Consider the following 16,428-nt stretch of genomic DNA (forward strand, 5'->3'; position numbering starts at 1 on the left):
TCCCTACAGCCCCTGTACCTCGTGTTGTTACACATCCCTACAGCCAGTATACATCTCTACAGCCCCTGTACCCCCCCTAGCTATACCTCCCTACAGCCCCGGTGTCCTTCCTATCTATGCATCCCTACAGCCCCTGTCTCCCACAGCTATACATTCCTATACATCCCTGTAGCCTCTGTACTCCTGCTAGCTTTACATCTCTACAGCCCATATCCCTCCTAGATGTACATCCCTGTAGCCCCTGTACATCCCTATGTACATCCCTTCTTTACCCCTCTCTCTTAACATCCCTCTTCCTATACTTTGTCACAGCCCCTATTCCCCACTTCTCTATAGATTGCTAAAGCCCCTGTACACTTTCCTCCCCTACATCCCTGCAGCCCCTCTTCACCTCTCTCTCCTACATCTCTACAGCCCCTCCAGTTTCTCCACAAACCATATTTGGTTCAGTATTAGTGCAAGCTTCCATCAACTGCCCACCAATATGTCCACAGTCCTGACCTTGAGGCTCTACATCTATGGGATAATGACAGTTCGTTCTCCATTCCTTCTGAGTTTTTGTCTTTAATGCGGAGACTGACAACAAGAGTACCCATTGTGGCAGTGATTTTGACACGTGACTTTTGCCCACTGAGAGATAGATTGAACCATTTCTTTACTAGTAAGTACATCTTCACATACATACATGAGCTGTCAAATGTTGTTTCAGTAAGGTAACTGTATCATCTCATTGTCTCTAATGCTTAACCCTGATGCACTCAAGGGTAGTGTGAAGGCTCCTAGAACTCCACAGCCAAGCTTACTCTGTCAGTAGATTTTTAAGACTAGAAGGGATCATAGTGATCATCTAGCCTGACCTCCTGCATAGCACTGGCTAAGGAATTTCACTCAAATGCTGCCACACCACTTGCATACTGATGGAAGGACCACCGTCTGACTCTACCCTTCTATGAATAATGATGGGGAGCTTTTGTGCATGTACAGAGGTTGACTCTGGAAGTAGCAGGGAGGATTTCTTCCCAGGATGAACTGCACAAGAACACACCTTGACTGAAGATAAGATATGTCATCCTATTCTCCCCCTCTCCCCAATCAGCACTAGCTATTTTTTCCTTGTAAAGGCATTCTTTTCTCCTTTGGGGGCAAACTCAGGGATCTAACCCACTCCCTTTCTTCCATTTTGTTGCTGTTCCATATGGGTAACAGTAGGAACCTCCATTATTCCAGCATACAAACAAAGGGAAACATCTGAGGGACAGGGATCTTATTTCCTCAGACTCCTATGACTTAGATATATGATGAACACTGTAGATGAGCCCAAGCACAAAAGCCCAGATCCTCCAAGGTAGTTAGGCACCTAACTCCCATTGATTTCAGGGAGTTAGGTACCTACATACTTCAAGGATCTGAAACTAAAAACACTGTGGATTCCACACCTGCTCAGACCTGGGTTACTTCAGCCCCATACTCACATCAGAGCAACTATCTTCAAAATAAGGACTTGTCAATATAGAAGAGTTTTAACAGTTATTCCAGTATAATCCTGTTTACAGATTTTTCAGGTATAAGAATTTTTGTGTTTGTTTTGTTTAGTTTAAACCCCTTCCTGAGCAACATAAGCTAACATGAAAAAGACATACTGGAATAAGAGTCAACAATGATGTTTAGACTGGTATAACTATATTTGTTTAAATTCATACCTTACGTTATTTTAAAAAAGGATAAATAAGGCCCAAGTCAGTTTACTGAGGCACTGGTAAGCATAGGTGTGAAGTGTTTGTAATCCTATGTAAAAGCTGTACCAGGATTGGGCTCTTGTTATGTATAATTTCAGAGTTCTCAGCCACTCCTCCTACTATAAGGAGTCCTCAAAAATATAGTGTTGAAGGAACATCCTTAAAATAGTTTAGGCATCTTTGCATATGTATCCTGTAGTTACAGCAGATGCAAAAATCAAACATTCAAAGTAAAAGCAGAACTAAAATGTTTTGTAAGAAAGAGATAAGGGCAATTTTCAAGAATTATTTCAGTCAAAGCTCAGTGGATAGGGACGTCAGTTTCTAAAACACATGTCTGCTAAATACATTTTAGTGTTCAGTTGAATTAGAAATGTAAAACCTATACAAAGAGGTCATTTAGTAGGCTGTGGTGTGATAAAAGATTGTGAGAACTTTATTTTTGCTGTCTGGTATTATCAGTTCATCCCTTCTGATATCTCCTTGTGTGCAAACAGTTTGCAGTAAAGGCACTTTCTTTTGGATGACATCAGAAGTAAGACTCTCAGCTAAACTCAAAACATAAGTAGTTTAAAGAATATACTTTATTATGTTATAAAAAGGTGCAATTATCCATAAAATTGTGTTAAGCAATAATCTTATAGTACAGCCATTGGAAGGAATCAAATCAAAGTATTCTGTTCTTCCTTTCATATTCACATCTTAAATTAACAGAAGTAAATAAGCATATTTTACAACTAAATTAACATACACCTGTAGAGTAACAGTAAATTCTCCCAAGTTTACATTAGAGAGTTGTCAATTTCAAAAGATTTATTTAAAAAAAAAAGTTAATGTAATGCATATTCATGTAAAGTTTCCAAAACAGTCAGAAATGAAAACTTGTAATCCAGATCAATTTTGGAAATCCACAGGAAATACATTCAACATGAGAAGATGTTTTGTGGATATTAAAATGAATGGGTGATCAAAAATGGTAATTCTGCAATGTTTAGAAAACCATTTTCAGCAAGTCTGTCACTGTATACAATTGGATTGACAAAATACATTGTAACAGCAATATTTTTAAAGGAAGAAAATTACACATAGAGGATATGCAGTGAATTTACAGTCTTTGAAGTTAGTCTGGCATTAAGAAATAGCCTAAAGCACTGCCTCTGAAATTTTATTCATGCATGCAAAGCTTCTTTGTGATCCACTGGTACCTGTCAGTGGAGTTCACTGAAGTATGATGAATAATTTAATACAGTAAGCATCGTTGTCAAAGGGAGAAAAGAAAAATGATGAAGCTTTATGGATTTCATAGGACCAAATACTTGAGTTCCTGTGAATGTTAGAATTTATGAAATTCATAACTACTATGTATAATTAACATGCTTTGTGACAAATAGTCAAAAGCCAGGAAATTTAGAGTACAGGATGATTTAGTGTAAATTAAAGCTTGTAAGGAAAAAAGCCAGCGTGAATTAATGACTTACTGTCAGCAGTTGAATTATCTGGCTTGTATCACAATTTTAAATTGTAGGGCAAGTTTTTGTACTGATATCTTAGTTTATGGGACCAGTAGGGTCAAATTCTGGATCCAGGCATTAAGCTAGCGTACTTGTTTCCCAAGTGTGCAAACAGTATTAATGTGAGTCCAAACAGTGATAGATTTTGGTACCACAATGCACTGTCCTCCCACCCCTCACAGATTACTCCTGTTATTGGCAGAAGTATGCAGAATGAGGTTGAAGCTCTGTCAGTGGGCATACATATTAAAAACACAGGTCTCCTAAGCCCCACATTGGGGTTGGTAGCCAGAGAGGAACAAGCAAGTTGAAACTGACATTTTGGTTTCCATGTATGTAAAGTCTAAATCCATTCAGTCACTGGGTTCCATCAGCAGGATGCCTGCTGTGGGTCCTTGGCTGCAAGGAGAAGGTTTACAGCCATTGATGCTGCAGGCCTTATCCTTGTGGGACAGGATTCTGATTCAAAGGCCATTGAAGAAAATAGTCTTAACAATTGCAGTGGGCTTTGAATCAGGCCTCTGCAAAACAAGCCTTCTAGGAAGCTCTTACTGTAATTTAAAGTTGCTCTCCCCTTTATGGCCCCCCAGCCTGATGTATGGCAGCAATTATATCCACTTGCTCTCCCAGGGAGCGCATCCCCCTCCATAGCACTTGCCTGTGAAGGTAGGTGCAATCTGTAGACATCCTATGCCAGGGGGAGAAAATATGACTCCAAGTCAGAATTTGGACCATATTTATTAAACCTGAAAAATGGGGGTAGCTTCCTGCATTCTGTTGGCTTAGAGTACAAAACAACGATGCATGTGAGTAATTTAAACAGAACCATTTATTGGCTTCAATAAGACTATTTGGGCAACCCTAAGTTACTCCCGTGGTCCCCAATTCAGCAAAGCCCATGTTTAGTTTCTTTGAAACCAATGGGATTTAGGCATATGCCTAAATGCTTTGCTTATTCAGTGCCATGCATAGGTGTCTGCAGGATTAGGCCCTAAGATGTATGTGCATTTAAGCTTATTTTTTTCTTATTTAAAGCTTATGTTTATATTTTGAACTTGCATTTCAGTTTTTCATGAGACCAGAAGTGGCACAGTATATACATATATGTTATTCCAGTCTATAGAGTAAGCATATTGGGCAGTTTAAAATTTTTATTGTACATTATATGTAAAAGTAAATCAGTTTTCAAGTTTAATAGCGTGGCTGTTTACATTTTTTTCAAAATACTGTACCAAAAGCAATGAGATTGCCTTATGACCTAATTTGTTCTCAATATCAATTTCAGAAATTTAAACAGTTTGAGATATCCAATAAGTTGACATAGACCGTAATTGACTATTCATATAATTTTGAAAACACCAATTATTGAAGTTTATATTAACAGTAATTATATTAATATTTACTCCTTGGAAGCAAGATTCTATGTCATAAATAATGGTCAGTTTATAAATCCCTGAAAATAGGGGATTTAGAACATAATCTCATTGCAATATTACACTGAAGACCTATGTAGTATTTCTTAAAATAATGTAACAGTTTCCAGATATAGATTTCTGGAATGCCTATGCTAGAAACCAACATGTATTTTAGGGCCCTTATCTTTAGCTTTAGTTAGAAGTGTCCTAAAAAGGATGAATTGTCTGTTTGACAAGACATCTACTTGTCTAAAGTATCTTATAAAGATAGCTTTTGGCTAGCAGGTCACCATCAAATGGTAACATCAAGAATATTCAAGTCTACATTTTTAAAGGCTTATACATGCAGTATTGTCTTATTACACATTGTCTAGTTGTTTGCACCAAAATGCATTGTGCCTCAAACACTAGCAAACCTAAAATCATGCCATATAAATATATACATATATGATGCTATATATGTATAGTACCATAGTAAATACCATTCTAACTAAATGGCACAGTAGATATGCAGGACCAAATGTAATTCTAATTAAGAAAAAGCATCTTAAATTCATTTTTAAAATTGTATTTCACAGTAGAAGGAGGCAATTCTTCCTTGTTGAATTCCATCCCCCCCTTCAGGAAGAAAAGTTTTGTAAACATCATAGCTATTATTCTATCAATATAATTGAATATTTTATTCATAATGGTAAATAGCTAACCAACATGAATAAAGTATGTCATAACACAACAACACTTTCAGACAAAACCGGTATTTATTAAAAGAAATGTTTATAAATATGTCTTGCATTTTAAACTACATTTTCATAAACAACAATATTTAAAAGTGCTGAATATAGTAGGATAGTCAGCAACGCCACTGTAAACAGAATTTTGTTTTCTGCCTTGCAGAATTTGTTTAAAATCCCATTTTGTCATACACTACAACATTTAAAATATTTGCATAGGGAATAAAGAATAGCCCTTTTAATAATCTCCTGAATTCTATATAAATTACAAAACCAAATGAGTTTAAGAAACAATTCTTCAAATTGTTCATATTCATCCAGAAAAAGCACACAGGTTTCAAGTAAAAATGAGAATTTAAAAAAAATTCCCCAAACCAGCTATTTGAAACATATTCTATAAATAAAATAATAATAATTAATAATAATAAATGTGAGTGAGAGGTAGTAAAATAAAGGGAAAAAAAAACAGAAAATAAACTAATCTCCAAATCCTGCAAGTTATTCCATGCAAGCAGATCCCTGTGCCTGTATGAGTCACATTGACTTCAATAGGGCTCTGTACAGAGGTCGGCCCATCAGAAGTAATTTACAGACTGAGGGGAAGGGCTCAACATTTCAGGGCCAGATTCTGCTCCATTACAAAACAGTATAATCTATCAACTCCAAAGTTAATGGAGTTACTCCATATTTCTATGGGTGTAAGGGAGAAGACTCTTGTCTCTCTCTAAGCCTTGACAATGTTCCCAGTAATAAGGACATTTTAAACTTTTATTCAAAGCCATTCTATCATTTATCTTTCAAGATAGTTTGCAGGGGATGCTAGCACTCAGAATATAGTTTTGTGTACTTTAAGCATGAAGATGGTGTTTTGTAAGTTACAAGTTATGGTATCTTTAAATATCAAAGTGCATATCAAAATAGGACAATTTTTTTTAAAAAAAGGCCAAGCCAGACACCTGCAAAAAGTAGCCTGGCAGCAAGGAGATTTGAGCACTGTGCTGCCTTCTTAGTTCTGATTGTACTGGGCCATTAATATTCAGAATCCTTTACCCAAGAAAGACACCTGTTAACTTCAACAGTGTTGCCTGGGTAAGGAGTGTAAAATCACAAGCCCTTGAACATTAATGTCCACAACCCCTTGTTTTCAAGGAGTTTTTCAAAATCAAAGAGACAACAAGCTGAGATAAGTCTTCCTTAGCCCCTCTCCCCCTTTGTAAAATACTACTTTTTAAAAAAAAAACAAAAAACATCTTTTCACTGGATTTCTCTTTAAAAGAAAAATATCTTGCAGGATAGATGCAATTCATCAAAATGTTCTAAAATGCTCTAAAATGCTACATGTAGGCAATCTTTTATTAAACTTCTTTATTCAAAAACTAAATTATAAACTTTTTTTTTTTTTGCTGAAGTACATAACATTAGACAACAGTGTTAGAACTGGATCGCCAGTCTTTAATAAATCAATTACAGTATCTGACATCTGAAGTGTACATTGAAAATCTTTGTTCTTATAACAATTAAACAATATCAGCGCATAAATTGTGTCACCCAGACATGGATCCCTTTAAGTGGTTTGTGCTTCTTTTTTTTTTTTTTATCATTGCAAACACTAATGAAAATGCCAGTTTTGGCAGTGAACAACCAGAGGAATCCCCGCTTTGATTTATTTTAAATAAACAGTGATAAATAGCTCTTTTTCCTATACAGAATTATTGGCTTCAAAAAGTCAGTGTATTGTACTCAGTAGAGCATGTTGAATAATGCTACACGTGAAAAATTGGCTTTTTTCTGTGTTAGTGATGTTAAAAAAAAATGCAAGCTCCTTCCTGGTTTGCTGCAATTATTTCTATGTACCATAAGACTGTATTGCACAAAAAAAGTTCTTAAATACAGATATAATTTATGTTATTGTATTAAATATTGCAACAACTAAGTGGTATGTGAAGCAATTTTATCTTGCACATGCAGTGTGAGAATACACAAGGAGACTGTTCATAAAACTACAAATACATCATTGCAATCTTGACTGTCGTTAAGTGAAAGGAGTGTGAAACAAATGTATTTTGGCAAATCCATTGTTCCCTCCCCCGCAAACTCAAGCAAGGAGGACCTTGGTAAAAATGTAGACAGAGACCATCATATGTATTTGTTTTCTTCACAGTAGCCTGAGTAGTGCTAAACTGTAGTTCTCCAGGAACTCAGCGCCAGATGTTATTAAACTACTTTTATTCCCTCCCTCCCACCCCAAAAAAACCCAAATTATTTCATCCAAAAATTAGAACTAAGTTTCAGAAGTAGAGCCTACAGTACTTTCAATGAGAGACTTGTACATCTGAGAGTTCAAAAACCTTGGGAAAGAGTCTCTGTGCATTAAGGTGTATATCTGAAGTTGGGCATCTTCATACATGTGAGGACTGGGATCCAACAAGTTTCTGTTGATCACTTCTCGCACCCGAGAATCAAGACTAACCTGAAGAGAATAGAAAGAGATGTCTGTTGAACAACAGATTTGGAAAGGGCCGTATAAATATCTATATTTCATATTTCTTCTCTGCTTCCCCCCCCCTCCCCCCCCCCCAAAAAAAAAGAATCCACAGAGTACCAAGAGCTCAGTTTCCTTTTGTCAGTTATATTTTTTGTGTACTTGGCTTCTTCAAAAGTCCATTTTATACAAGTATGGGCAAAACTACAATCTGAGCCTACCAAACCCATTTTGATTTGCATTGGTCTTTGGGTTCACATTAGGTACTATGAGAAAAAGGAGGCCACTATATTACAGCAAAAATGCAGGGCAGTTAAAGTTATACATTAACATGGATCTCTCCATATACATTTCATTTTACTTTGATCATTTTACTCAGTTTTTCCAAACTTAAACATATTCCTCCTGGGAAATACTGAATGACTCATTAATTGGCTGAAATGCTTTCTCCTAGTTGCTTTTGTTCAGTCTTCTGAAATTTTCTGCTTACTTTACCATGGTTGTTGGGTTTTTTGTTTTATTTTTAACACTATACTTACTAGTCACAAATTGCCAAAAGTTTATTTTTTTTTAAATTTTTGTGCTAATGTTGCTATTAGTCTTAAGTTTCATTTTTTTTCTTCCATTCAAGGTCTTTTAGATTCTGGTAATTTCCTCTTTTAGGCAATTTTATATTCATATTTAACTTGGTAGCAATTTTGAAATTTCCACTTGAATTTCTGGCCTTCTATTCCTTTTGTAATGAACTCTGACATCTAGGAAGGACAGAGGCACTTTGCCCCTGATGTTCTACTAAAACATAAGATTCATATCAGATTAAGTAAAATATGGCTGCAATAGGGAAAACTAAATGGGTCCAGTTAGGAAAATATTAGTTGTGGAGAAAAAAGATAGAGCATTGATATGGAAGAGCCAAGAACAATTTGTTGCTTTGATCCTTCTATTTGAGCCACGCAATGAACTTCGATGGGCCTATGCTATTTAGATCAGCTGAGGATCTGGCTCTATATATCTGCACTTAACCCACATTAAAAAAAATATATATTGTCCAAATATATTTAGTCCATATAAATCCAAAAGCAACAGAGACACCCTGATGTTAGAGCAACGTTAAAGGTGTATGGTTAAGCATTAAAAAAAATCAGGAATGAATATTGCATATGCATTGCAATAAAGTCTTTAAATATATAACCAAATACCATATTGAAATAGTTAAGATAACATGCAAGTTTTCTCTACAGCCTTACGAGCTACATGTAGCACCCTGTATTTTTTCCATTCTTGTATGCTTGTACTATTGTCATAATAGTCTAATACATCTTTATTGGCTTAGTCTTTGTATAGAGTAAGTCCACTTCTCCAAGATGCATTCTATAGTGTAATCATTTATTAGTCACAAGGCACTATTATGATGCCAACTAACTGCAAATATCACATTCCTAGCAAGTTTTTCTATTACTTTTTTATATTTACTCTGTAGAATATTTTGTGTCTTGTTTACTGTGTACTTTCATATAAATGGCTGTTGTGAACTCTGTCTTATCATGCACACAGCACTATGTGATGCAACATGCATCGCTAAAGCTGTAGACAAGATAGTGTATTGTATTATAGTACTGAAGAAGTAGCTGCAAGGGGAAGTATTGCAACCTTGGAACTTGCTTGGGGCAGATTTCAACTCCTGACCAACTGTACTTTGCTATCCTAGACCTGAAATTCCTAGCTTTAAGTGATTTTCTCTTGGATGATTTGCCTTTGACTACATGAAGTTAACAGAGTTAGGCTCTCATTTTATGCAGCTAGCAGATTCATTCTCTTTGTTAGAGAAAGTGGCATCAAGTAGTCCTTATTGAAGATATTTGCTGGTGAGTGTTCTGGTGAAAATTGGTTGAGTTTATGGAATTTAAAAAGAGTCACCTTTCACACCTGTAGTCTATTTTGACTAGAATTTTCTCAATGACCCTGTAAAGTGTGCAGGCAAAGATGACTTCAGTTTATATGCATAACTGAGTGCTTGTTGTGACACTCCGTATCTTGGGGGAACACCCTGCATCCCCATGTTCATCCTTATAATATGATTGTGTGGTATCCAATGCACAGTTTGTCATGTCGGGTGTCTTCAGAAGGCTCATGATGCACTGAGCATTGTTGTTATAGTAATGTTATAGGTTGTAATTTCATGTATATAGTTATGAGGCTGAAAATGTGTCCTCATGGCTTAAAACAAGCCCAGGCAAAACTCTCCAGGAACAGAGGGGCAGTTCGCACCTCATCAGGGCATGTATAGGACAAACCCAGCCCAGCCTCACAGGAACAAGGGACAAGGGCCTAGGCAGCAACAAAGGATCTGTTGGTCTCTCGAGTGAGTCACCCCCCTTCCCTTGGTCAGTCAGGGACTATGATGAGGTAATGCTCACCTGATCCTGAAGGGGGGGGGCAAAGCCAAGAGGGAAGAAAGAACATGATAAAAGGGAGAGACATTTGCCATGCTCTTCCTCTCTCTTCCACCTCCATCTACAGACATCACCACCAAGCGACAGAAGCGCTGATCAAAAGGGGGAGCCTGGCTGAAGAGCAAACAGCCAGCCTGTGGTGAGAAGCATCTAAGTTTGTAAAAGTACTGAAAGTGTTAAGATCAGCTTAGAATGCATTTTGCTTTTTATTTCATTTGACCAAATCCAATTTGTTGTGCTTTAACTTATAATCACTGAAAATCTATCTTTTGTAGTTAATAATTTGTTTATTTATTCTGCCTGAAAAGTGCGTTTGATTTGAAGTGTTTCAGAGACTCCCCTTGGGATAACAAGCCTGGTACATATCAATTTTTTTGTTAAATTGACAAAATCATATAAGCTTGCAGTGTCCAGCGGGCATAACTGGACACTGGAAGATGGAGATTCCTAGGGTTGTGTCTGGGACCGGAGGTATTGGCTAGTGTTATTCAGTCGCACAATCCAAGGAGCAGCTTACATACCAGAGGCTGTGAGTGAACAGCCCAGGAGTGGGGGTTCTCACAGCAGAGCAGGGTATGGCTGGCTCCCAGTGGAGGATTGGAGTGCCCTAGCAGATCACCAGTCCAGATAACACCAGGGGAACGTCACACTGGCCTACACAGCTTTTGCACTAAAGTGGTTTGTAAACAGCTATAGTTCAGACAAACCCATAGCAACATAGGGAAAAGGGTGCATAGTGGCTGGGGCAAAGGTTCCCAGCTCACATGCCTCTGGCTAAGTGGTTTCAAGAGGTCTCCTGCTTGCCTCTTAAGATCTACAGTAATGACAGGAGATGATTTGGGATAGCCATTGAAACTGAAGGGGATCTGCATGGAAAGCTTTATGTACACTGAGCATGAAATTTGTTACCACTTTTGAGCTATTAAGCATGACGAAACTAAAATGCTACAGCAGTCCTAAAAGCTGGAGAGAGCTGTGGGCTACATGATGGCTTAGAAAGCCATCCGAGTATTAATAAGTGAAAGAGAAAAACATGATTAGCTTACTATACTGACAGTCGTCTCACTCAAAGCATACTACAAGACATAGCATACTACAAGACAGAAGAAAGGCAAGATAATGCCAATGGAAGCTATTACCTCTAGAGACCATCCTGGAGAATAAATGTATAGGGCCAAGTCCTCAGCTGGTATAAATCAATATAGCTCCATTGGCTTAGAGCTAGAATGGTTTACAAAAGCTGAGGATCTTGTCCAAAGTGTAGGGAAAGTAAAGGAACTAATTGTACTTGACATGATCCAAGCATTTATCTAAAATATTGAGAACAAACAGACCCCAACAGTGATTGCAGTACATCACTCCACACACAACTTTTTAAGTATTATAAGAAATTATTCATTAGGATGTCACAGTTGTTGATTGGCACCATCTCCTCAAGTCTTCTTCCCTGGCTTACTCCCTATCGCTAAAAGGAAATTTTCACTACAAAAGCAGAAAACAACATACATCTGTTGGCCTTGTGATCACTGAGCCTTGCTTCATTACTCAGAGATTTGAGAAGCTGGAGTGAATGATGCCAAATGCCCCCAACCCCGGCCCCTTTTCACTGGCTGGAGAGCCTCAGTGTGAAGAATCTGTCTGACCTAGCAAGTCAGGTATGTTTTCTGACCCCACCACATGAACCTGCAGCACTGCCATCCTTGATTACACCGAATGAAAGTTTAGTATTTCCAGCTTTACCTCTTTTGGTGAAAGTATAGAAATATAATCTTCATATATAAGCCTCGCCTTTTCTTCAATAACTTTCTTGTTCTGTTCCTTCTTTAGGTCTTCACACGCAAGCCAGAAAAGCAAGTTCTCTTCGCTGTACTCCGTTCGAAGAAACTCTCTGAAAAGGTTCCTACCAGCTGGTGTTTTCATCATCTTGTCAAAATTCTGAGCCCAAGACATAATTTCATCTGCAGTAGGGTTTTGGCTGCAAAAAGAAAGTATCATTAGAATATGCTTCTGTTTTTGTAACAGTGTTTACATACATTGGGCCAAATTCTCCTCAGTTATACTGTAGTCAAGAACTAATGAAAACAATGGGGCTTCATTCATAACTATAGAGTTTTGCATGGTGTTCATTTTTGTGTTCATAATCCTGATACCAATTAAATTTGTTTTATTTTAAGAGGCAGGGTACCCTGGTTTTCTATTGATTTTCTGCTAAGATTATTTGTTACCCATAAAACTCAAGAATAAAGTGACATACTGCAAAGACACAGCAGAATTTAATTACTGCCTCTGTACTTAAAGGAGATTGGATTCTGAATGGTTGATAATGGATTCTCTTTCAAGGCTGGTTTAGATGACATCTGATGTCACTGCTTGCTTCTGAAGATGCTAGGCCAATCAGGTGCATCTGCATTATTTGGTTCAGTAGGATTGAGAAGAACAAAGAGGCCCTTGGCAGCCAAGGGCATACTAATGAGGACCAACAAAATACCAATTGAGAGATATTTTAAATTAGCATATATCTCTAGTACCTAAGAGTTGCTAAGTTTCCCTTTGTTTGGTGCTACTGATCTGAATGATGATCTATTAACACATGATTTGATGGGTAACACCAGATGCTACTGGCAAAATTGTATACAGAAGAAGGGGAAAAAAACCCAGTCCATTTTCATTTTTAGAAGAAAGATATCCCTGGTTTGTTATACTTTAAGCACTGGATCGGAGATCAGAAGACTACATTGTTTAATATGTAAATGATAAACTTGAGGGTTAAGTCGTTCAAGTTATTTAACTACTATTAAATTTAACACTGGATACTCATCCTGTCCTTCCTGCACGCTGGAAGCCTCTGAAAGTTGTAGTGTTTAAGAGCTTTTGAATATACATGTCACACAATAAGCAGTGTTCGACCATATGTCTAGTGCTCAAATCCATTTAATCAATGTTTATTTTACAAGCAATACAGGATATACAAGTTATTTAATATTTATACTTCCAGAAAGCTGTCCTGAGCAAAATGGATATAACTTTTTAGTTAACTAATACAGACTCCATATTTTCTGTTTTGTCAGTCAGTGATAATTTCTTGGACTCAGAGGCCTGGATTCTCTTCTCAGAATGGTGAAAATAAGCAACTCCACTGAAGCTAAAGGAGTTTGTGGCATGGATACATGCAGTGTCCACAAGACAGCACTTCCAGGAAGTTCAGAAACAGGTAGAAGTAGGATAGAGTGTCTGGAATTTATTCAGAGTTTAGGGATTGAGTAGGGCATTGAATCTGGTTTCATCCATTAAGTTCCTTTTTTGTAACCATTAACCCATTGCTCTAAAACAGGCCCCTCCTTGCTTCGTGACTATTACAGTCTGATGAAGATATCTGAGCAAGATGGCACTATGCCCCAGAATTACATTAATTTAAGAAGAGAATAATAAGCAGAATCTCAAGTTCAGAAAGTTAAGGCTAAAATCCTTTCTCCAGCATTTATTCCAAATAACTCAGCTGGATGCTAGGGAATTTTGCAGAGAGAAGGAGAAAAAATTCCACTCCCCAAGGTCTTGGAACAGTAGCAGTTGCACTCAAAGTTGGAGCAACAACTGCATGACCCCTGAATTTGTGTATATGGAAGGAGGGCCAGAAGATATGTAGTGACAGTTATGTAGTCCCATCTTCTCTCCTCCCCACATGTTTGGGCAACAACATTTCACAACTGTATTTAAACAGTTATTTTTGTAGGCAAGATAGGACTTGGAATGCCTTTACTCGCGTTTCATCATCATGTCTGATTTTACTGCCTTTTATCCAAAGATTTAAGAAGGGAACATCAGATAACTTCCTAGAAGTCTCAGATCAAGTGAGGTTTTGATATTACTTACAGACAAGTTAGAAATACAGACATTTGATTTACTGGATACCTATTGTGAGCACTGGAAGATTTAACATGACAAACTTACCATTCCTCTATGACCTGGATACTCTCCATTTTGGTTGTATGTGTTGGCCTTCCTGCATTGTCCCCTCTATCTTCATTCCTAACAGTGAGGCTGCAATGTAGTACAACACTTTATTTTGTCTAGAGAAAGTTAATTTAAAATAATGACTATAGCAATGCTCCAATGTATGGAGTATGTATATATTTAGAGCTACATTTGCCAAAGTGGTTTCACTCCAGCCTCTAAATATGAACCGAGTTTTGGGAGAGTTTTTCAGTCACAAATTTTTGCATGCCCCAAAACTCAGATTAGGAGGTACAGATGCTATTTCCATATGCAATTTACTACAAGTTCATAGTTGTGCACCCAAAAACTGGCATAAATTTAGAGATCACTTTTGGAAAGATTGCCCTAAATGAAGTCAGAATAATACTGGTAACAAGTAAGAGGAAAGGAAGAAGGAAAAAAGAGAGAGAGAGAGAGAGACTTTATTGGGCACTTACAAAAATGCCCCAGCAATGCTGGGGATTCATTCATTCTTTGAGGAACAAAATTCCCCCCACATTAAAATTATGTTGTGTGGTTTCAATTACAAGATTTAGCATGTGGCTGTCCCATAGAATTCCTTCCCTCTTTAACCAAATTTGTGAGGACTCCTGGACACATTACTTTGAAAGCTGACTTTTATTTTAATGTACTGCCAACGTAGCAAATATTGTGCTAAATGGATTACACTTCATTAAGTGGTAAGCCATTTTGTCCATATGGCAAGTACTATTAGTTTTTCATACCGATAAAACTCATTGGTTTTTCAGTAGAAAGACTTCCATTAGCCTTCTGTAATTAGGAGCTGAGAGAAGAATTACTTTCCTTTTCTAAAATAAATAAATAAATACAAACATCTTCAAAGCTAGGTGAAAATGTAAAAAAAAAAATCTGCAAATATTTGTTTCTGTTTTGAATCCTATTTGCTTCATTTATCTTTGCTTTCTATGAATATTCTAGCAGGTGAAATTACTAGCAGGAACATTTACAGCAGGGATCGGCAACCTTTGGCCCACGGCCCACCAGGGTAAGACTCCTGGCGGGCCGGGCCGGTTTGTTTACCTGCCACATCCACAGGTTCGGCCGATCGCGGCTCCCACTGGCCACGGTTCGCTGTTCCAGGCCAATGGGGGCTGCGGGAAGCGGCGCGGGCCAAGGGATGTGCTGTCTGCTGCTTCTTGCAGCCCCCATTGGCCTGGAACAGCGAACCGTGGCCAGTGGGAGCCGCGATCAGCCGAACCTGCGGATACACAGGTAAACAAACCAGCCCGGCCCACTAGGGTGCTTACCCTGGTGAACCACGTGCCAAAGGTTGCTAATCCCTGATTTACAGAAACAAAATTAATTGAATACTGGAAGATGCTTACAGGAAGCAAATTTTGTATGGCATCAATATTTGCATGGGAAATCTGATTGTAAGAGTTAGGCTTGGGAACTGGAACATACCACGTGAACAGTCTGTCCAATGGAAAAAAACCACAACCAATATAGCTCAGATTTTGAATATCAAATATCCACAATGCCCCGGATCATCTTATGTAGTTGCAAGTATAAAAAGTTGAAATAGTTTTTCCCTCTTCGATTGAGTTGAGTACCTTTCACTCATATTGAAAGAGAAATCCAACTCGGAGTCACTCTAACTGTAAATAAGGTTTCCCTCCACCCCTTCTTCACTCAGGTATGCAATCAACACTTTTATCATCAGTTTGGCAGAGCGTATGGTGAATTCAAGGGCTCTTTTAAAAATCCACAATTTAAAATCCCAAATATTGCAGATTACATATTAAGACTTAAACATTACAAAGATATACACTTTCAAACAAAGCTGCTTGAAATCAGTTGCTTCTTCACTTACCCGCCAAGACCTGAGTTCAGGCCCTTGGTTCTGCTTCCCCTGTTACAGCGTAGAAATGCAGCTCCTGTGCTGCTTAAGGTGTTAGGATGTCATCAACTGCTGCAGGAGAAACAACACATCCTGAACTCCGGGGTTGGCAGGTAAAAAGCCTTTTCCATCTCCTTTTGACCCATTTCCTGTCAATCTATAAAGGGAGCACCCACCGAAGCCAACGGGCGTTCCATGTATAGAACAAGAACAGAATATGGACCATCTACTTTTTACATCTTGTAA

At 37.8% G+C, this 16,428-nt stretch overlaps 1 protein-coding gene across 6 annotated transcripts in view; it reads right to left on the minus strand.

Annotated features, from left to right (window-relative positions):
• Window positions 1-7,674: 7,674 nt before the first annotated feature.
• Window positions 7,675-16,428, minus strand: part of RGS17 (regulator of G protein signaling 17) — a 177,861-nt gene continuing 169,107 nt past the window's right edge. For 3 of the 6 annotated variants that reach the window (XM_045009282.1, XM_045009286.1, XM_045009285.1), the window contains 3 exons: window positions 14,277-14,366; window positions 12,069-12,303; window positions 7,675-7,863 (listed from right to left, as the gene is read on the minus strand). In XM_045009282.1, the coding sequence (XP_044865217.1) occupies window positions 7,675-7,863; window positions 12,069-12,303; window positions 14,277-14,366 (514 nt within the window). Of the gene's footprint in view, window positions 7,864-12,068; window positions 12,304-14,276; window positions 14,367-16,155; window positions 16,380-16,428 lie in introns of those variants that run through there. The other 3 variants (XM_045009288.1, XM_045009287.1, XM_045009284.1) reach the window with 3 other exon arrangements.

Source organism: Mauremys mutica, chromosome 3, assembly GCF_020497125.1.
Source record: "Mauremys mutica isolate MM-2020 ecotype Southern chromosome 3, ASM2049712v1, whole genome shotgun sequence".
NCBI classification, from domain to species: domain Eukaryota; kingdom Metazoa; phylum Chordata; order Testudines; family Geoemydidae; genus Mauremys; species Mauremys mutica.